The sequence below is a fragment of the Lynx rufus genome, unplaced genomic scaffold (genome assembly GCF_022079265.1).
Source record: "Lynx rufus isolate CCGP_SWC_20201006 ecotype Redwood Valley unplaced genomic scaffold, mLynRuf1.p SCAF_1, whole genome shotgun sequence".
NCBI lineage: Eukaryota > Metazoa > Chordata > Mammalia > Carnivora > Felidae > Lynx > Lynx rufus.
The window spans coordinates 169,948,464-169,963,853 of NW_025814823.1; the positions used below are offsets into that span (position 1 = coordinate 169,948,464).

The following is a 15,390-nucleotide window of genomic DNA, read 5'->3' on the forward strand; positions in this document are numbered from 1 at the left end:
GAATAAAAAATTAGACGTTTGACATCATCTTTATCTTTTGGAGAGCTGTTTTGATATTGTGAGCTGGCATATGCCTAGCTGGAAATAGTAAGTGTTCAGGGATTCCGTAGGAAATATATGGCCAGAGTATGAAAAGGAGAGAGTGTTCATGTTTGAAGACAACATAAGAAGAGAAAAACGTTTAGTTTAAGAACAAAGAACTAAAGCAAACCAAGTAAAGTAAGGATAAATGCCTGCAAATTTGGACACTTAGGGCTTTTTAAATTGTATGACCAAGATAAGGTACTTACGCCTAACTATGTAGGAATATACATATGACTTATAATAACGAATACAAGTGAATGCAAGAGGCCTGCGTGTATATCTCTGTATGTCAAAGGCTTGTCTGATCATGAGAGCAAACCTGCAGGATGTACTTCATGCCTGGCCTGCTATGTGCCAGTTACAGCTAAAGGCATACAATCATGAGCAAAACGGAAAATAACCCCTGCCTTTCTGGAGCGTGGATTCTGGTGGGAGGAGAAAAATAAAGAAGATAAACTAAGAGAGACATAACGTATTAGATGGTAATACATGTTAAGGAGGAAAACAGAGAAGGGAAAGGCAATTCTAGATGATGATGCAAGTTTGCAGAGTGTGGTTGGCAGAGGACCTTGCAGAAAAGATGATAATGGAGTAAAAATGTGCAGGAAGTTAGAGAATAAGAGACTCGTGCAGATTTCTGGGGGTAGAGTGGTCCCGGAAGAGTTAAGAGAAAGTATGAAGGCCTGAAGGCAGATGATGTGGTGAAAATAGAAGCTCCACGTGAGCTGACCTTTTCTTTAATTCCTTGCTGCATCTTATTGCCTAAAAGAGTGCCTGCACATAGTAAGGGCTCAGTAACAATTTGCTGATTGGGCAAATCTTAAATGAGTGTTCTTTCTAGTGTTCTGCTACAGTGTCTTGTGGGTCTACTTTTTAAGTCACGGAAAGGACACACCAGAGATGGTAGCCTTCCTGAGTTTACCTGTCAGTTCATGTGCTAAAGGGAATGAATGGATAGAATGGTGGGGGGGGGGGGGGTAACAAAGCCCCTGAGCCTCAGGTTACCACATCTAGGTATGGATGGTAGAGGATGGTAGAGCAACCTAAGCCTGAGGACTTCTGGGGCACATGGTGACCACTGTTCCTTAGCCTGTTTCCAGATGACCCTTTCCATGATTGTTTCCTGGAAGCGGTTCCAGCTGACTGCAGTCAGTAAGAGGAAGGTTTAATCCTCTCCAATGCGGGGCTGTCACTTGTTTTCCAGATCACCTCTTTTTTATGGTTACCTGCTCCTTTCATTCTTCCTGTTTATTGCCTATCTTCCTGTCATACAAACCTCATCACTTCCCAGATGAAAAATTCCATTGCTACCCATTTGGTTCAGACCCTTGAGCATTCAGACCTTCTAGGGTCTGGCCTCCACTCACTGTATCCACCTAGCTTCCCTTGATCTTCTCACCTGTGGACAGGTGGACCACCACCTTTCCTGGATTGCTGGCTGAGTGCTGACTCAGCTACCCTTTATAAAATGAGACCGATGTGAGATATGCCTGCTTCAGGTCTGTTGTGAGAAACAGATAAAATAATGCTGTGAAAGCCCTTTGAAAACAGAAGTGTTTTGTAAACATACATTATTATCCTGATGATGCTTACTGTACTTGCCAGCTCAGGTGCAAGGTAGGGTTTTAGCAGAGGAAATAGAAAGCAATTCAACAATTTGACCAGGAAGAATAAACACTGAAATGCTCATGTTTAACTATAACTACTATGCTGGCACATGATCAGAACTAAGTATTTAGGTCTGCTTTGCATTATCATATCATTTGTTGCCAGTTCCTGTGTTGGTCTTTGATTCTTAGCACATATTTCTAGCAGTTGTTTAAAAGCTTTCTCGTGGGCTGCCTGGGTGGCTCAGTCGGTTAAGCATCCAACTGTTGATTTCAGCTCAGGTCTTGATCTCATGGGTCATGAGTTCAAGTCCCATGTCAGGCTCTGTGCTGACGGTGTGGAGCCTGGTTGGGATTCTTTCTCTCCCTTTCTCTCTGTCCCTCCCCAGCTCATGCTCAAGATAGATAGATAGATAGATAGATAGATAGATAGATAGATAGATTCTTTCTCTCCCTTTCTCTCTGTCCCTCCCCAGCTCATGCTCAAGATAGATAGATAGATAGATAGATAGATAGATAGATAGATAGACAGACAGAGACAGACATAAAATCATACTAGTAATCCTAGGGGATTGATTTGTCCATTCAAACTCACTTCTTTAAATAGTTGCTGTCTGTCCCCTAAGCTCTAATAATAGGAAAATAATCTTTGAAAGAAGCCTGATGCAGATACTGATTCAATGAATGCTTGATGCTTAAAATGTATCAAGTATAATTCCATGGTTACACTAAAAGAAGACAAAAATGACTCAGTGAAGAAATCCAGAAGCCAGACCTCAACATTTTCTATTGTGTTCCTGTTTTTGTGTTCTGGCAACTCCCAGCATACGATAATGAATTGTTCCTTTAGAGATAGCACAGCATTTTTCCCATTGAAGTAATGTCAGCATAGCCATTGGGTTCCAAGCAAGACCAGAGGTCTAGTATCTAAGTAAACATTTTCCTACCTACCACCTCACAGTATTTCCATGAGAAATGGGTCTGAGAACCACCTTGACGTGATGGAGTCACACCTTTTTGCCTGCCTAACTTCCTCATTGGCAGTGTGATAGAGGATGTCCCTACTTGCCCATTCCCCAGGCCACTGTCTGAAGTTTCCTTAAATTCTATACCTCACTTGGTCTTCTTGACTTCTCATTGAGAAAATGATTATGGGCTCACGCAATGGTGAGAGAGGCAAGGTAGGGTCTAGAGATGTGCTAATCCACCCAGGTGGTTATTGTCATTGTATACAGATCGTACCAGGGAGATTTTCAAATAGAGATTTTTACAGGTTTCCCCATCTCTAAGATTCTGACTCTGTAGGTCTGGTGTGGAGAACTTAGGAATTACTAATTTTTAAAAACTCTCCTCATGTGTCTAGACCTTGCTATTATCTCCATTTACTAAATTGGGGAAAGTAAGAATTAGAGATTAGGGGTGCCTGGGTGGCTCAGTCAGTTAAGCATCCGAGCCTTGATTTCAGCTCAGATCATGATCTCACAGTTCGTGGGATTGAGCTCCACATCAGGCTCTGCATAGAGCATGGATTCTGTCTCTTGTGCATGCGTGCTCGCTCGCTCTGTCTCTCTCAGAATAAATAAATAAGAAATTATATACCCTAAGATAAAATTACCCAGCAGTAAATATCAGAATTAGGACCCACATCCAGGTTTGCTGAATCTGGGTGCTGCACAGGGCCTCAGAGGGTAGTGTTTGACTTTTATTTAAGAGTCAGCAAGTCTGTTCCTCAAAGTCCAGTTTTTCAGGAATTGGTCTATATTGGTAGATGAATTTATGTTTTTATAAAAGTATATCTTGCTTTTATACTTGATATATGCTTTTGGAAAAAACTATGTGTCATATATTTGGAGTTGTGAAGATAGGAGCAAACATCTATTAAAACCCTGACTCCCAGCATGCTGAGCACCCCAGCACACTCCTGTCTGGGAATGTTGTCTGGGAGTGTAACTGTTAGCCTTCTCATTCTGTAGGTTCATCGTCCAGCTCCCTTCTCTTTATCAACCTCCTTTTCTTGTACTGTCAAAAGCTTGAGATATTAAAAAGAAGATTCTCTAAAGGCTTGAAAACTGGGGAACAGGAACATCACTGAAATGCACCAAACAGGAAAACCATGCCATCAGGAAAGCCTATTGATTAACAGAGAAGGGAGTCTTGGTAGAGAGGATGCTGGGAGACTCTCACTAGGGGCCGGGGAGAGGAAGGGTGACAGATCAGGGGTCAGGGTTCTTTAGGCTGGAGTGATAGGTTCAGCCTAGAATGCTGACATTCTAGGGACCAGAAGGAACTCGATGAAGCTGTTTAATTAGGCAAACAACGAAAGATACGTTGTTCAGGTTTTTTTTCCCCCACTGCTTTTATTTTCAGGTATATTTTTATTTAATTCATTTATAGATATGTTATCTTTATATCCACATTACATTTAACTCTGTTCTGTATGGCATTTTAGTTTGGTTTGTGCTGAACTGTTTCTTACAAATAGTTCAACAGTCATTTACACATCAGCACCACTTACTGAATAAGATTTTTCTCTTGTTTACACTGCCCCCTTTTCTTATAAGAAGCAGTTTAAGGTTTTTACTTCATTTTGCCTTTCTTACAAGAATTGATTAGTACTTTATTAATCTCCCTGACTTCTGGAAAGGTGAAAATTGTGGAAAAAATTTCTTTTGTTGTACATAACTAAGAACAGTCATTCACCTTCCCCTTTCTTTCTGTCATCTTATCTTGTTGATCAAAAAAGGATAACTGTTATTGGACATTTTAATGAATGCCCTGGAAAATGAATTTCTACTGGTTATTTCCTGTGTCAGTACTGAAAATGCAGCGTGCAATTTTCTAACCTTTCCAGTTGCCAGAATACACTGAAAGATGGGTGTTGGTAGGCATTTTGGAGGAATCTGGGCAGGTTGGAGAAATTTTCCCACCAGGTGTTCAGGCATGCCTTAATCTCTATTTATCTTAGACATTCTCTGTGGAGGGTGGGGACACATTTCTTTTGGAGAATTTAGTCAAAGTTATGGCTTTCTCTCTTCCACAAAAAAAAAAAAAAAAGGTACATACATAATGTTTATTACAGTTTCCAGAAGTTTACTGATCTGTGAACCTCACATCATTAATGAGCAAATCAAGTTTCTTTTGGTGTGAGACAGGAAGAGCACAGCTCTATATTTTGAGCTCTCATCCATTTTGATAAAGGAACATCAAAGAACATCCTTTTCTTATGAGGGACTGCCATGTGCCATGTGCATGTATCATTTTCAGAATGGCCTTAAATCCTGTTTATAATGGGAAGAATGGATGGATGATAGGTAGGCAGGCTGTGGATGGATAGAAATGACAGTTTCTAATCCTTACTTATTGAACTGATACCTCTTTTGATAAATCATGGTTTTAATGCTACTGGAACCATTGAATAAATACTCCTTTTTTTCTGTTAATAATATTTTCTTACTGTTTTTATTTATTTTTTGGAGAGAGAAAGAGCAGGGGAGGGACAGAGAGACAGAAGGACGGGGGGGACAGAGAGGGACAGAGGATCTGAAGTGGGCTCTGTGCTGACAGGCTGACAGCAGTGAGCCCAGTGGAGGGCTGAACCATGAGATCATGACCTGATCTCCCATGAACGATGAGATCATGACCTGAGCCGAAGTCAGATGCTCAACTGACTTAGGCACCCAAGCACCCCAGTACTCCCTTTTTCTAACTTCAAATCAAAGAGTGAGCCCCTTTAGGTTTTAGGCTTTTCTTATATTACATCAAAAGTAGTCTTTCTCTTTTCCCTCCTAGCTAGCTGTGGGCACCAATCCATAGCTAGAGCAAAGGCAAGAAAGAGAAAGAAGCTGTTAAATGCACTTTGGAATCAAACCACCTTTTTGGAGTGTATCCCCTCTATTACTGGCCAAGTGACTTAGCGCAAGTCACATTATTCTCCCACTTGCCTCATTAGCAACATGGCAATGATAACGGTACCCACCCTTAGAGATGTTCTAAGGATTAAATGAGTTAATGGTTGTGAAGCGTTTAGAATAGTATCTGGCATGTAGTAAGCACTGAGTGCTTGACAAATAGAAGTTTCTTAATGGTGATAGTTCAGTCATGAGTAGTTGTAATTGTTACTAAAAGTGAAATTAAAATGTTGGCCCTTTTTTTTCTTGTGTATTTATTTTGAGATAGAGGGAGAGGCAGGGCATGAGCAGGGGAGGGGCAGACAGAGACAGAGAGACACAGAATCGGAAGCAGGCTCAAGGCTCTGAGCTGTCAGCACAGAGCCTGACGTGGGGCTCGAACGGTAAGATCATGACCTGAGCCAAACTTGGCCGCTTAACTGACTGAGCCACCTCCCAGGCACCCCAGTGGTTTTTTTTTTAATATATAAATTGGAGGCTGAAGTTCATTCCCAAAGTAAATCTTGATATCACTTTAACTTGTATTCCTCATGTATTTTTTGAAAAAGCTGAGCAGTTATTAATAACACACCTGAAACTGTCTATGTGCCAGGCGTTGGGCCGAGTATTTTCTCTATATTCAGCTCTCCCAACAGTTCTATGAAGGTAGGCAATATTGCGCCCCTGTTACAGAAGAGGAAACTAGCTGACCTAAAGATGGTAGGTAACTTACCCAGGTCACACAGCCAGTAAATGATATGCTGGGAGACACATCCCAGCATGTTGACTCTGGATCCTCGCCCAGAAACTTAGACTGCCTCTTACATGAGAACAGAAGGGGAGCAGTAGTGCTTAAAATGTTGAGGAACACTGCCTGTTTTTCAGTGACTACCCCATAATTATGGGACATGCTTAGAAGGATCTACCAGTCATTTGTGGGAAGCCTCCTGAAGGACGAATGTTGGGTCAATTAGTGATCATTGCTATTGGAGTATAAGAGGAGATGCTTTGTGTGATAGGGATATTCCTGTGCATTTAAATGGAGTAACACAAACTTGTATACCGCCTCAACTATTCCAGAGGCTTTTGTGAGATGAGATGAGTTTATCCATGAAGAGTATTCTCTACAGGGTCCTGCTCACAACAAGTGCTCAAAAAGTGTTAGCTGCAGGGGTGCCTGGGTGGCTCAGTCGGTTAAGCATCCAACTCTTGGTTTGTGGCTCAGGTCATGATTTCATAGTTTCATGGGTTCAGGCCCCACATCAGGTTCTGTGCTGACAGTGCAGAGCTTGGTTGGGATTCTCGCTCCCTTTCTCTGCCCCTCCCCACCTGCACGGTCTCTTACTCTTTCAAAGTAAACAAATAAACTTAAAAAAAAAAAAAGTGTTAGTGACAATTACTGTTAAGGTCACTGTGGTTGCGCCTGATCCCCAAAGGGGTGCTTCACGAGTCTCACCAAGTTTTCTAAGTTCTTGGAGGTTCAATGATGTATTCCCAGACACATGACTGGTTCTTGGATGGGACCAAAGCAAACCTTGCCTCTGAGCTTTTTCTAACCTCAATGGCTTTGTTCTGCAAGCCAGACCATCTTCTCTCCACTCCCCCTGGTTGCCTGAGAAACCTCGAAGGCCCTGCCTAGACCAGAGCCACAGGTCAGTTTTTCCCCTGAAGTGAATTCTGCAGTGGATTTTCCAAGTGACTGCAGAACGCCCAAGCCTTCCTGAAGGGAGTCAGCCTCAACCGTGGTCTGAGCTGTTTTACGAAGACACTTAATTTGAAGCTCTTGGCACAATTTGAAAATTTGTAAATTTCCCCCATCCCTTTTTTTCCTGAGATCCAGATAGTCCCAATATATTAATGAATATAAAAGCAGGTATTTTCAGTCTGTTTACTCCCCTTGAGCGTACAGTATCTTTTTTTGTGAAGGTATCTGTTTTCTTGCATGCATATTCAAGTTAAATTCACAGTTTCCCTACTTTGAAAAACAGTTTTCTTGGAAATAAAATGATGAGACAGACTTTGAAACTGAAAAACTGCTGCTTTGCTTCAGGTATTTTTGCTTGAAAACTGATACTTTCATGAATATTTAATTTTTAAAAACTTGGACAAGATGATTGCTATTTTAGTTGGTATGCTAGCCCTTAACAAAAGTGGTGCAGTTTTAGTTTTGAGAGAAAGTGTAACTTTTTTTCCCATCAATGAAAGTTACTTTTCATTACTTTAATCTCTACTTTTGTATTGTTTAAATCTCTTGTAAAATTAATGGTAAAATTCCAAAGATGGTGTTTCCCTTCCTTATTATTATTATTATTTTTTGTCACTTCCAGTCTGCTAAAGGCCTTACACACACATTCATTATTTCAAGGGCAAATGTGTTACAGGAATTTTAGCAAAACCTGCTGTCAGATGGTTTTGTATGGATGATCTAGTGAATTAAAATGGCCAAAGCTTTAGGTTATAGTGATATGTGCATTTATTTCATTTTATTATTTTATTTTATTTTATTTTATTTCATTTTATTTTTATTTTTATTTTAGAGAGTGTGCAAATGGGAGAGAGGGGCACAGGAAGAGAGATAGAGTATTAAGCAGGCTCTACACTCAGTGCAGAGCCCAAAACAGGACTTGATTCCACGACTTTGGGATCATGACCTGAGCCAAAATTAAGAGTTGGACTCTGAACCGACTGAGCCACCCAGGCACCCCAGTGATAGGTGCTTTTAAAACAGTCTCATCAGGGGAGCCTGGGTGGCTCAGTTGGTTGAGCATCCCGACTCGATTTCGGCTCAGGTCATGATCTCAGGTTTAATGAGTTCAGGCCCCATGCTGGGCTCTGCACTGACAGCGTGGAGCCTGCTTGGGATTTTCTCTGCCTCCTTCTCTGTCTGCCTGTCCCCTCTCAAAAATAAACATTTTAAAAAAAGAGTCTCATCAATAAACCATCTAATCAGTGAGTCTGAATTGGGACTTCGTTATGATTTTGATGCGTAATTGTTTTATGTATAATTTGGACGGTCTCTGATTCCTAAGCTACAGAGTTATGATGTCAGTAAAGAAAATTTATGAATAAGAAGTTAAATGAGTGTTATCGTTTAATTTGTAGCTATTATTAAAATAATCACCAATAATTATTTGATTGTATTGATAGAAATAATAATAGCTAAAATGTACTGAGGGCTTCCTATGCTACAGACACTGAGCTGAGTCCCCGTTAAACAGTTGAATTTCATTTCATCTCCATTTTATGGTAAAAGAAAATGGGGTTTTGCTAAAAGCAGCTAGTAAATTGCAGAGCTAGGACCTAGATCTCGAGCTGTCTGACTCCCACCCCAGGTTCTGACCCACTTTCTACAGCTTCTGCACCAACACATTCTGTCTTAAAAGCTAAGCCACCATACATAGTATTTTCAGTGGCTTAGTATGTACCATGAGTCAATGAAGAAGGTAGATATGTATTAGCTCCATTTTACAGATAAGGAAACTGATGCTTAGGTGATAAGTGATATTCCAAGGCTGTACAATTGGCACAGGAGAGAATTCTCTTTGTTATTCTTCTGGAGACCTTATGTATATGATAAATGAAGTATTTTCTGACTGTGCTGTTTTCCTGCTATTTTGGAACTGGGTGAAATTTTTTGAAATTGTATTAGGAATCTTTATCATATGATTTAAACTTGCTATGATTATCATGATAGTTCGTCCCGTGATGACTCAGAATTCCTTAAATGACTTTTTTGTCTCCCTTCAAACAAAATCTTAGCAGTACCACTGCAAAATAACAGTGTGAAATGTCATAAAATAGGTTATTCCAGCCAAGAATCTGAGGTGAGGACAGCTTTAAATTGTTCAGGCACATTAAAGTCAAATCAGTGGTGAGAACGCTGGCAGCTCTTCAGAAAAGATGTCTCTATGGCACAGTTAAAAATTGTATCCCCTAGTGAGGATGATTAAGAACATGGGCATATTCATATCTGTGGCCACAGACTTGTAAAGGGGATCATCCTTTGAGTAGCCGAACACTTCTTAATTCTTCCAAGGATTTTTTAATTTATTTTGCTTATTATACAAGCATCTTCTCCCTTTCGGAAATGTAAAATTTATTAAGAAAATCATAACTTAAAATATTCAGAGCACTCGTGGCATCCTTACTTAAATGGATGCAAGACATTTTACTGCAAGAAAGTGTATCTTGATCCCTGTAGCTGACTTGTCATATTTAGTATTTTTCTCTTGGCCTGCACAAGAAGAATAGCTTCTGTAGTGTGAATTTAAATGATACATCAAGCTAATAAATGTGGTTGGCCTAGCAAGTGATAAGCATAACTAATTCAATTTAAATGTCTTTTATATAAAAATAATGAACCAATGCATTAAAGATTAAAAATGTTAATGCAATTAGCAAAAATTAGCATTCAATAAAAAAGTGTGTTTCAGTTCTGAGGTGGATGATACATCATTCAGTGGCCAGATAAGGACTAAATTCAGGTACACATGATTCAACCAACGTGTATGTTAAAACTAACTAAATAAAAATTAAATGCTTTATTTGAAGAAACTTTTATGAAACAGTAACATGTGGACGAAAGGGATACCCAAGTCCTCAGGAACTATGGAGGAAACCAAAACGTGAGGTGGCTTAACAAGAAGACTTAAAACGTAATGTCTCTTGACTCCTTGTGGGGAAGGTAGAGGGGGTGTAGCAGGTGGAAAGGCACAGTGAACATGGGACCTGAAGGGAAACGAATTTCCGTAGCTTACCCACTAAATCAAGCTTTTGTGGTTTGGGGGCGCTGACTTCAAGCCAGTGGAGTATACAGTGGTGTCAGTATTTGCCTCAATGTCACTGGGGCATGTTGGCCCTCTCCTCATTTGCAGGTGGACGGCAAGCATTCTGATGAGGCAGCCTTGATCCTCCACAGGAAGGGGTTTGACTGCCGCTTCTCTAGCAGAGACACAGGGCTGCTTTGTTCCACCACCCAGGGAAAGGTGAGCTAAAAAGTTACTTTTGCTTGTTGAGTTAGTGCGCTTTGAAATCCTTGACAGTGAGATGTACCTCGCCTCTTCACTGACTCGTTCCCCTCAGCTGCTATAATTAACTCAAGTCTTTCTATCTTAAGAAAGCACTTTCCCAACCTTCAGTCTCTTCTCCTTGTCAACATCAACATGCGTGGCTGGAACACGTTTATGTTTGGAGATGACACTCTAATCCATTCTTAAGCCTTCCGTCGCTAACAAGTAAAGCATCTTCTTCCCTGCAGCGCACCCCCCCCCCACCATATTTCCTCTTCTCTCAGACATACTCATGTAGGATCTATTTCAGTGAAGTCTTAGAGGGGCCAAGGCACGTTTTATAATAACTAAAGCAGGGTGGAGTATCAGGAGGGAAGCATCAGAAAGCAGTGACATTGTGGCCATTCGGGTAGTTTAACCACTGCCCTGAAGCAGCCTTACTTAGCTCCAGTCAGTAGTTTCCCCAGGGGAAAATGCAGGTCTAGATCTCCTGATTAAGCCAGATTTGCATGTGGGTCTGTACTGGGCAGGCCAAACAGGTCCCCAGGCTGACTTGCTGGCTGCTCATTTTTTAGTTTTTTTTTTTAAAAAGCTGTTGTTGCTGATAGTTCCATCAAGCCTCCTTGCAAGGAAATGAACCCCCAGAGTTCTGCCTCTGGCTCTGATCAGGCTGTGCTCAAAGAAGACATTTGAACAGGTCCTAGCACACAGGCAGGTCTGCCCCAGAGGGCAGCTCGGCTCACCCAGCTCTTCTCCGAAACCTCACAGGTACCCTGCAGATCAGACTCAAGTGATTCAGTTTCAACCCTACAAATTAGGATGTGCGTAGGATCTGAAAAGAAAAGAAAATATGGTAGGGGGTTAAAATCCACTTAAGCAGATAAGCTTCTCCATTTCTTGTACCATGCCCTATATGGAGTTGGTGTGAAGAAAGCACTGATTTTTTTTTTCATTATGTTTATACTTTACCTTATTACTGATGACATAAGTATATTTGGTGAGAGCATTTTTATTTACACATTAAGACATCAAGTCTTAAGGGGATTTACCATCCGGAGATACCTATTAGGATAACCTGCTTGGGGTGAGGGTAGCACTTTCCCAGCAGTCTTCCCACCTTGAAAATGGGACTTACTGACCTGATGCACGTCCCTTGTAGTGGGCCTGTGTCCTTTCTCTCAGCTCTTTTGGAACAGGAAGAACCACACTGTTAGGTGTTAAGTGTTGAGTAAAAGAGGATACAGATGTTTTTAAAGCTTGCTGGCCCATAGATGTTTTTTTTTTTTCTTTTATTGAAAAAGTGCCCCCTGCACATGATAAATTCTCAAGAAATACAGAAGAGGACTGGAGAACGAACTGCCCTCTCCTCGCTTCTGGGATGGTCTGTGTGTCCAAACATGCACAGGAGTATTGAATCTCCTTCCCGTTCCCCTTTTAATCATTAAAAGGAATCTTTAAATGCAATTTCATTCTCATACTGTTTTCCACTGAATATACAGTTGAGCTACTAATCTTTCTTCAAAGTAGACCTAACTGTGCAACTTTTTTTTTTATCATTTACTTTCTAGGTTTTGGTACAGAAGCTTTTTAACATGTTCACGGTCTCAAGTCTTATACCTTCCTCGTTATCCTTGATGCATTCACCTCCAGATGCCCGAAATATAAGTGAGATCAGTTTGAGTCCCATGGAAATCAGCACATTCCGAATCCAGTTGAGATGAACCTGGCTTTCAAATTTGGATTGGGAAGCATTGTCTTTTATACACTTCTTGGTTTGACGTGCAATAAGGAAGCACATTATTTTAGCTTCTGGCTACTGTGAGAACATGAATTCTGTGATTATTACTATTTTTTTTTTACCAGTACAGAAAGAAAAAAAAGAAAGCCATGCTATAGCCAATGTTTTTTTTTTTTAAAGTTCCGTCCATGAACCACCACCATCAGTATGAATTGATGCAACAACAAATGAAGAAATGTCTAAAACAGCCTCTCAACAGATTGTATCTCAGGTTAAATGCTAACTAATTATATCTGTGTTGGGGGTTGTGAAGAGGTTGCTATAAGTATTCATGTTGCCGATCCTTCATTAGTTTTACAACAATGCCCATTTTCACCAAAATGGAACAAAAAACTGGTGAGTAATAGCTAATGGCCAAAACGGTTGCAATCATTCATACACATTAGAAAACTTTCGTGTATTGAAATATGTGGCAAAGTGCAATCCATCAACCCTTATGATACGTATACAGAGTTGATCTTCATACCTTTTTCTAATGTACCACTTAACCCCTCCCTTCTCACCCTTTGTAAGTATTTCCAGAAATACCAGATTTTGAATCATTCAGTAGTAGAAAAGAGGCATATTTTCATTACTTGACAATGTGGGATAGGTGCAATTTATTCCATTGTCACTAAAATAGAAGAAGCAATTCCATAGGTACCATAACCTATTTTAGGTACCACAAGGTGTCTTTTTACACAGCTCATTTGAATACAGATGTTCTGAGAGGGGTTTTCTATTTTAAAAATAACCATATCAAAATAAATGTGCCTTATTTTTTTATAAGTCTTGTTAAATCCTTTGGTGTCCATATTCCTGTTAGGGGAAGGGGGGAAGGTGGAGGGGGCGGGGGAGAAGGTGGGTACTTTCTATGACACATAAAGTGTATCATTTTTGCCTGACTGACGATGCTGGCCACATTCTGATCTGTTTCATTAAATTTGTGGTGATGTTATTCTAAACATCTTGACTATTTGAATGTACTGAGATGTCAGAAAACAAGAAAAATACTGTTTATTAAAATATGCTGCTGCCAAGAAGACTGCAGCTCGAAGCAAGGATTTTGTAACCTGCAAAATCCATACGCGGTTTCCATTTCACAGGAGGTAATCCTATGGAAGAGAGAATGCTTTAAAAGGGACCCTGTTTTGAAACCCATTTATATGTAGCTCATCATGATTTATCTTATTAAAGAACATGTTTGTTCAGTGAATTCCAAATTTGTGTACATGCTAACCTCAAAGTGAAGTTCCAAGCCCATGTGCCATTACAATACTTTTGATAAAATTTATTTTGGGATCATTGCTAACGTGACATTAAAATAAAAGCCACACTAGCAACATTTAGCGTATTTGATTTTAAGATAGAAAGGATTCTTTGAGTATATACACTTTTGAAAACTCTCTTTGTGTTACCTAATAATTATCTGACTTTAAACTTCCTTTCACCTCCTGCCATCCCAACGTCGTTATAGAGAAGTTAAAACCTAATTTCTGTTTCGCCGGGTAGTCCCGATTATCATCTGGATTTTTTTTTTTTAACCAAGATGCAGCTCCTAAGATTATTGTTAAGTTATGTGAAATTCATAAACTTTTTTCGCCTTTAATAACTAAGGAAACAATACTAGTGTTGATAAAGATATTACAAGGGAGTAATTTCATGCAATAAACGTGTACTGTATGTTTCCTTCCTCACTTTGGGGGATAAACAACTAAAAGAAAACAAAAACACCACTTCCTTTTTGTGGACATCTGCCAATGTTAGGATTGCTGGAAGCAAATCCCAGGAACAAGATCAGTGTTTGTGTTGCATCTTAAATGTACAACCTTCTTTGGGAGTTCACTGTGTTCTGTGGTTAAGTGGGTGTGCTTAATCGTTCTGGAAATTCTGATCAGTTGACATAAAAAATCTTGATGCAATAACGGTGGTTTTGCCACCCCTGGTTGGGTAAGATGGGTCTCTCCCACATCAGGCAGGCCTTCAGTGTGTGTTACCACCAGCCGTTCACAGGTAAAGCAGAAATTCTCTTTAAACCAGCAAGGTTCTGCTTTTTATTTTTAGAATAAATCATCAGGGATATGAACAGAGGATGCTTTTGCTTTGGGTTGTGGTCAAGAACTGATTAAATAATTCAGTATCTCCAGCACCCACTAAAAACCACACACTTCGGTTGTGATCTCAGTGGCATATTTGTTTGCTTCAGTTTTATTACATTGGTTATCACAGTGTTCCGTTGGTCAAGTAGTTCCTTCCTTTCTATGAGCTTTTTTTTTTTTAATTTTAACTTGAGCTTATACCTGCCATGTTTGAGAACTCCGCATCCTTGTTTTCTTCAAATACTGATTAAAATAAAATGCTATAAAACGTGTGGTGAATCGTTGTAATTACCTGCCCATGTCTTTGTTGTACTTGTGCCGAAATGTTTTTACATTCCTTTGTCTGGAAGAAAGTCTCTGCTTTCATTTTGATTATGTTGCTTACCTTGGAATCAAATAGGTTTTGATATTTTTCTCTTGGAAGATTTTATATCTTTTTGGGAATATGTAATATAAGATCTCTAATAAAAGATAAATCTTACCATGTACATGGTCCTCTAGAGTGGTTCTTCAGTCTTATTTTGTAAGCAACCTGTATGAATACATTTTGAGGGGAAGGATGGAGCAGTGAGGATCTATCTGTTCTTTGTTTCTTTAAGAACGAATCACTCTATCTTCAGCCCAATTCCAGTTAGAAAAGATAGTTTTAGAGAGCAAGTGGCAGAGAGGGGTGGTAGTGAGTTTCAAGTCTGGGTCAGGGGTCACCTCTGAGGGTGGAGTCTAGGAACCTTCTCAACAACATGGTACCTTGGAGCCTTCTGAGCCAATTGGAGGGGCAGGTGCTGGTCAGATTCCATATGTTGCAAGATAAAAATGAGAGTAAGACAACACATAAGCTAAGAGGTTCCTTGTGAGCTGATCCGGAAGGTAAAGTGGGTTGCAAGAGTGACATCTGGAGGCAGTCTGCCAGCCTGCTGGCCCCAATCA

At 40.1% G+C, this 15,390-nt stretch overlaps 1 protein-coding gene across 1 annotated transcript in view; it reads left to right on the forward strand.

The window, feature by feature from the left end:
• Window positions 1-14,951, forward strand: part of MAN2A1 (mannosidase alpha class 2A member 1) — a 167,129-nt gene extending 152,178 nt beyond the window's left edge. Inside the window, exons 21-22 of the mRNA XM_047090160.1 lie at window positions 10,453-10,563; window positions 12,156-14,951. Of these exons, the coding sequence (XP_046946116.1) occupies window positions 10,453-10,563; window positions 12,156-12,308 (264 nt within the window). The 3' untranslated portion in view covers window positions 12,309-14,951. The remainder of the gene's footprint in view (window positions 1-10,452; window positions 10,564-12,155) is intronic.
• Window positions 14,952-15,390: the final 439 nt, after the last annotated feature.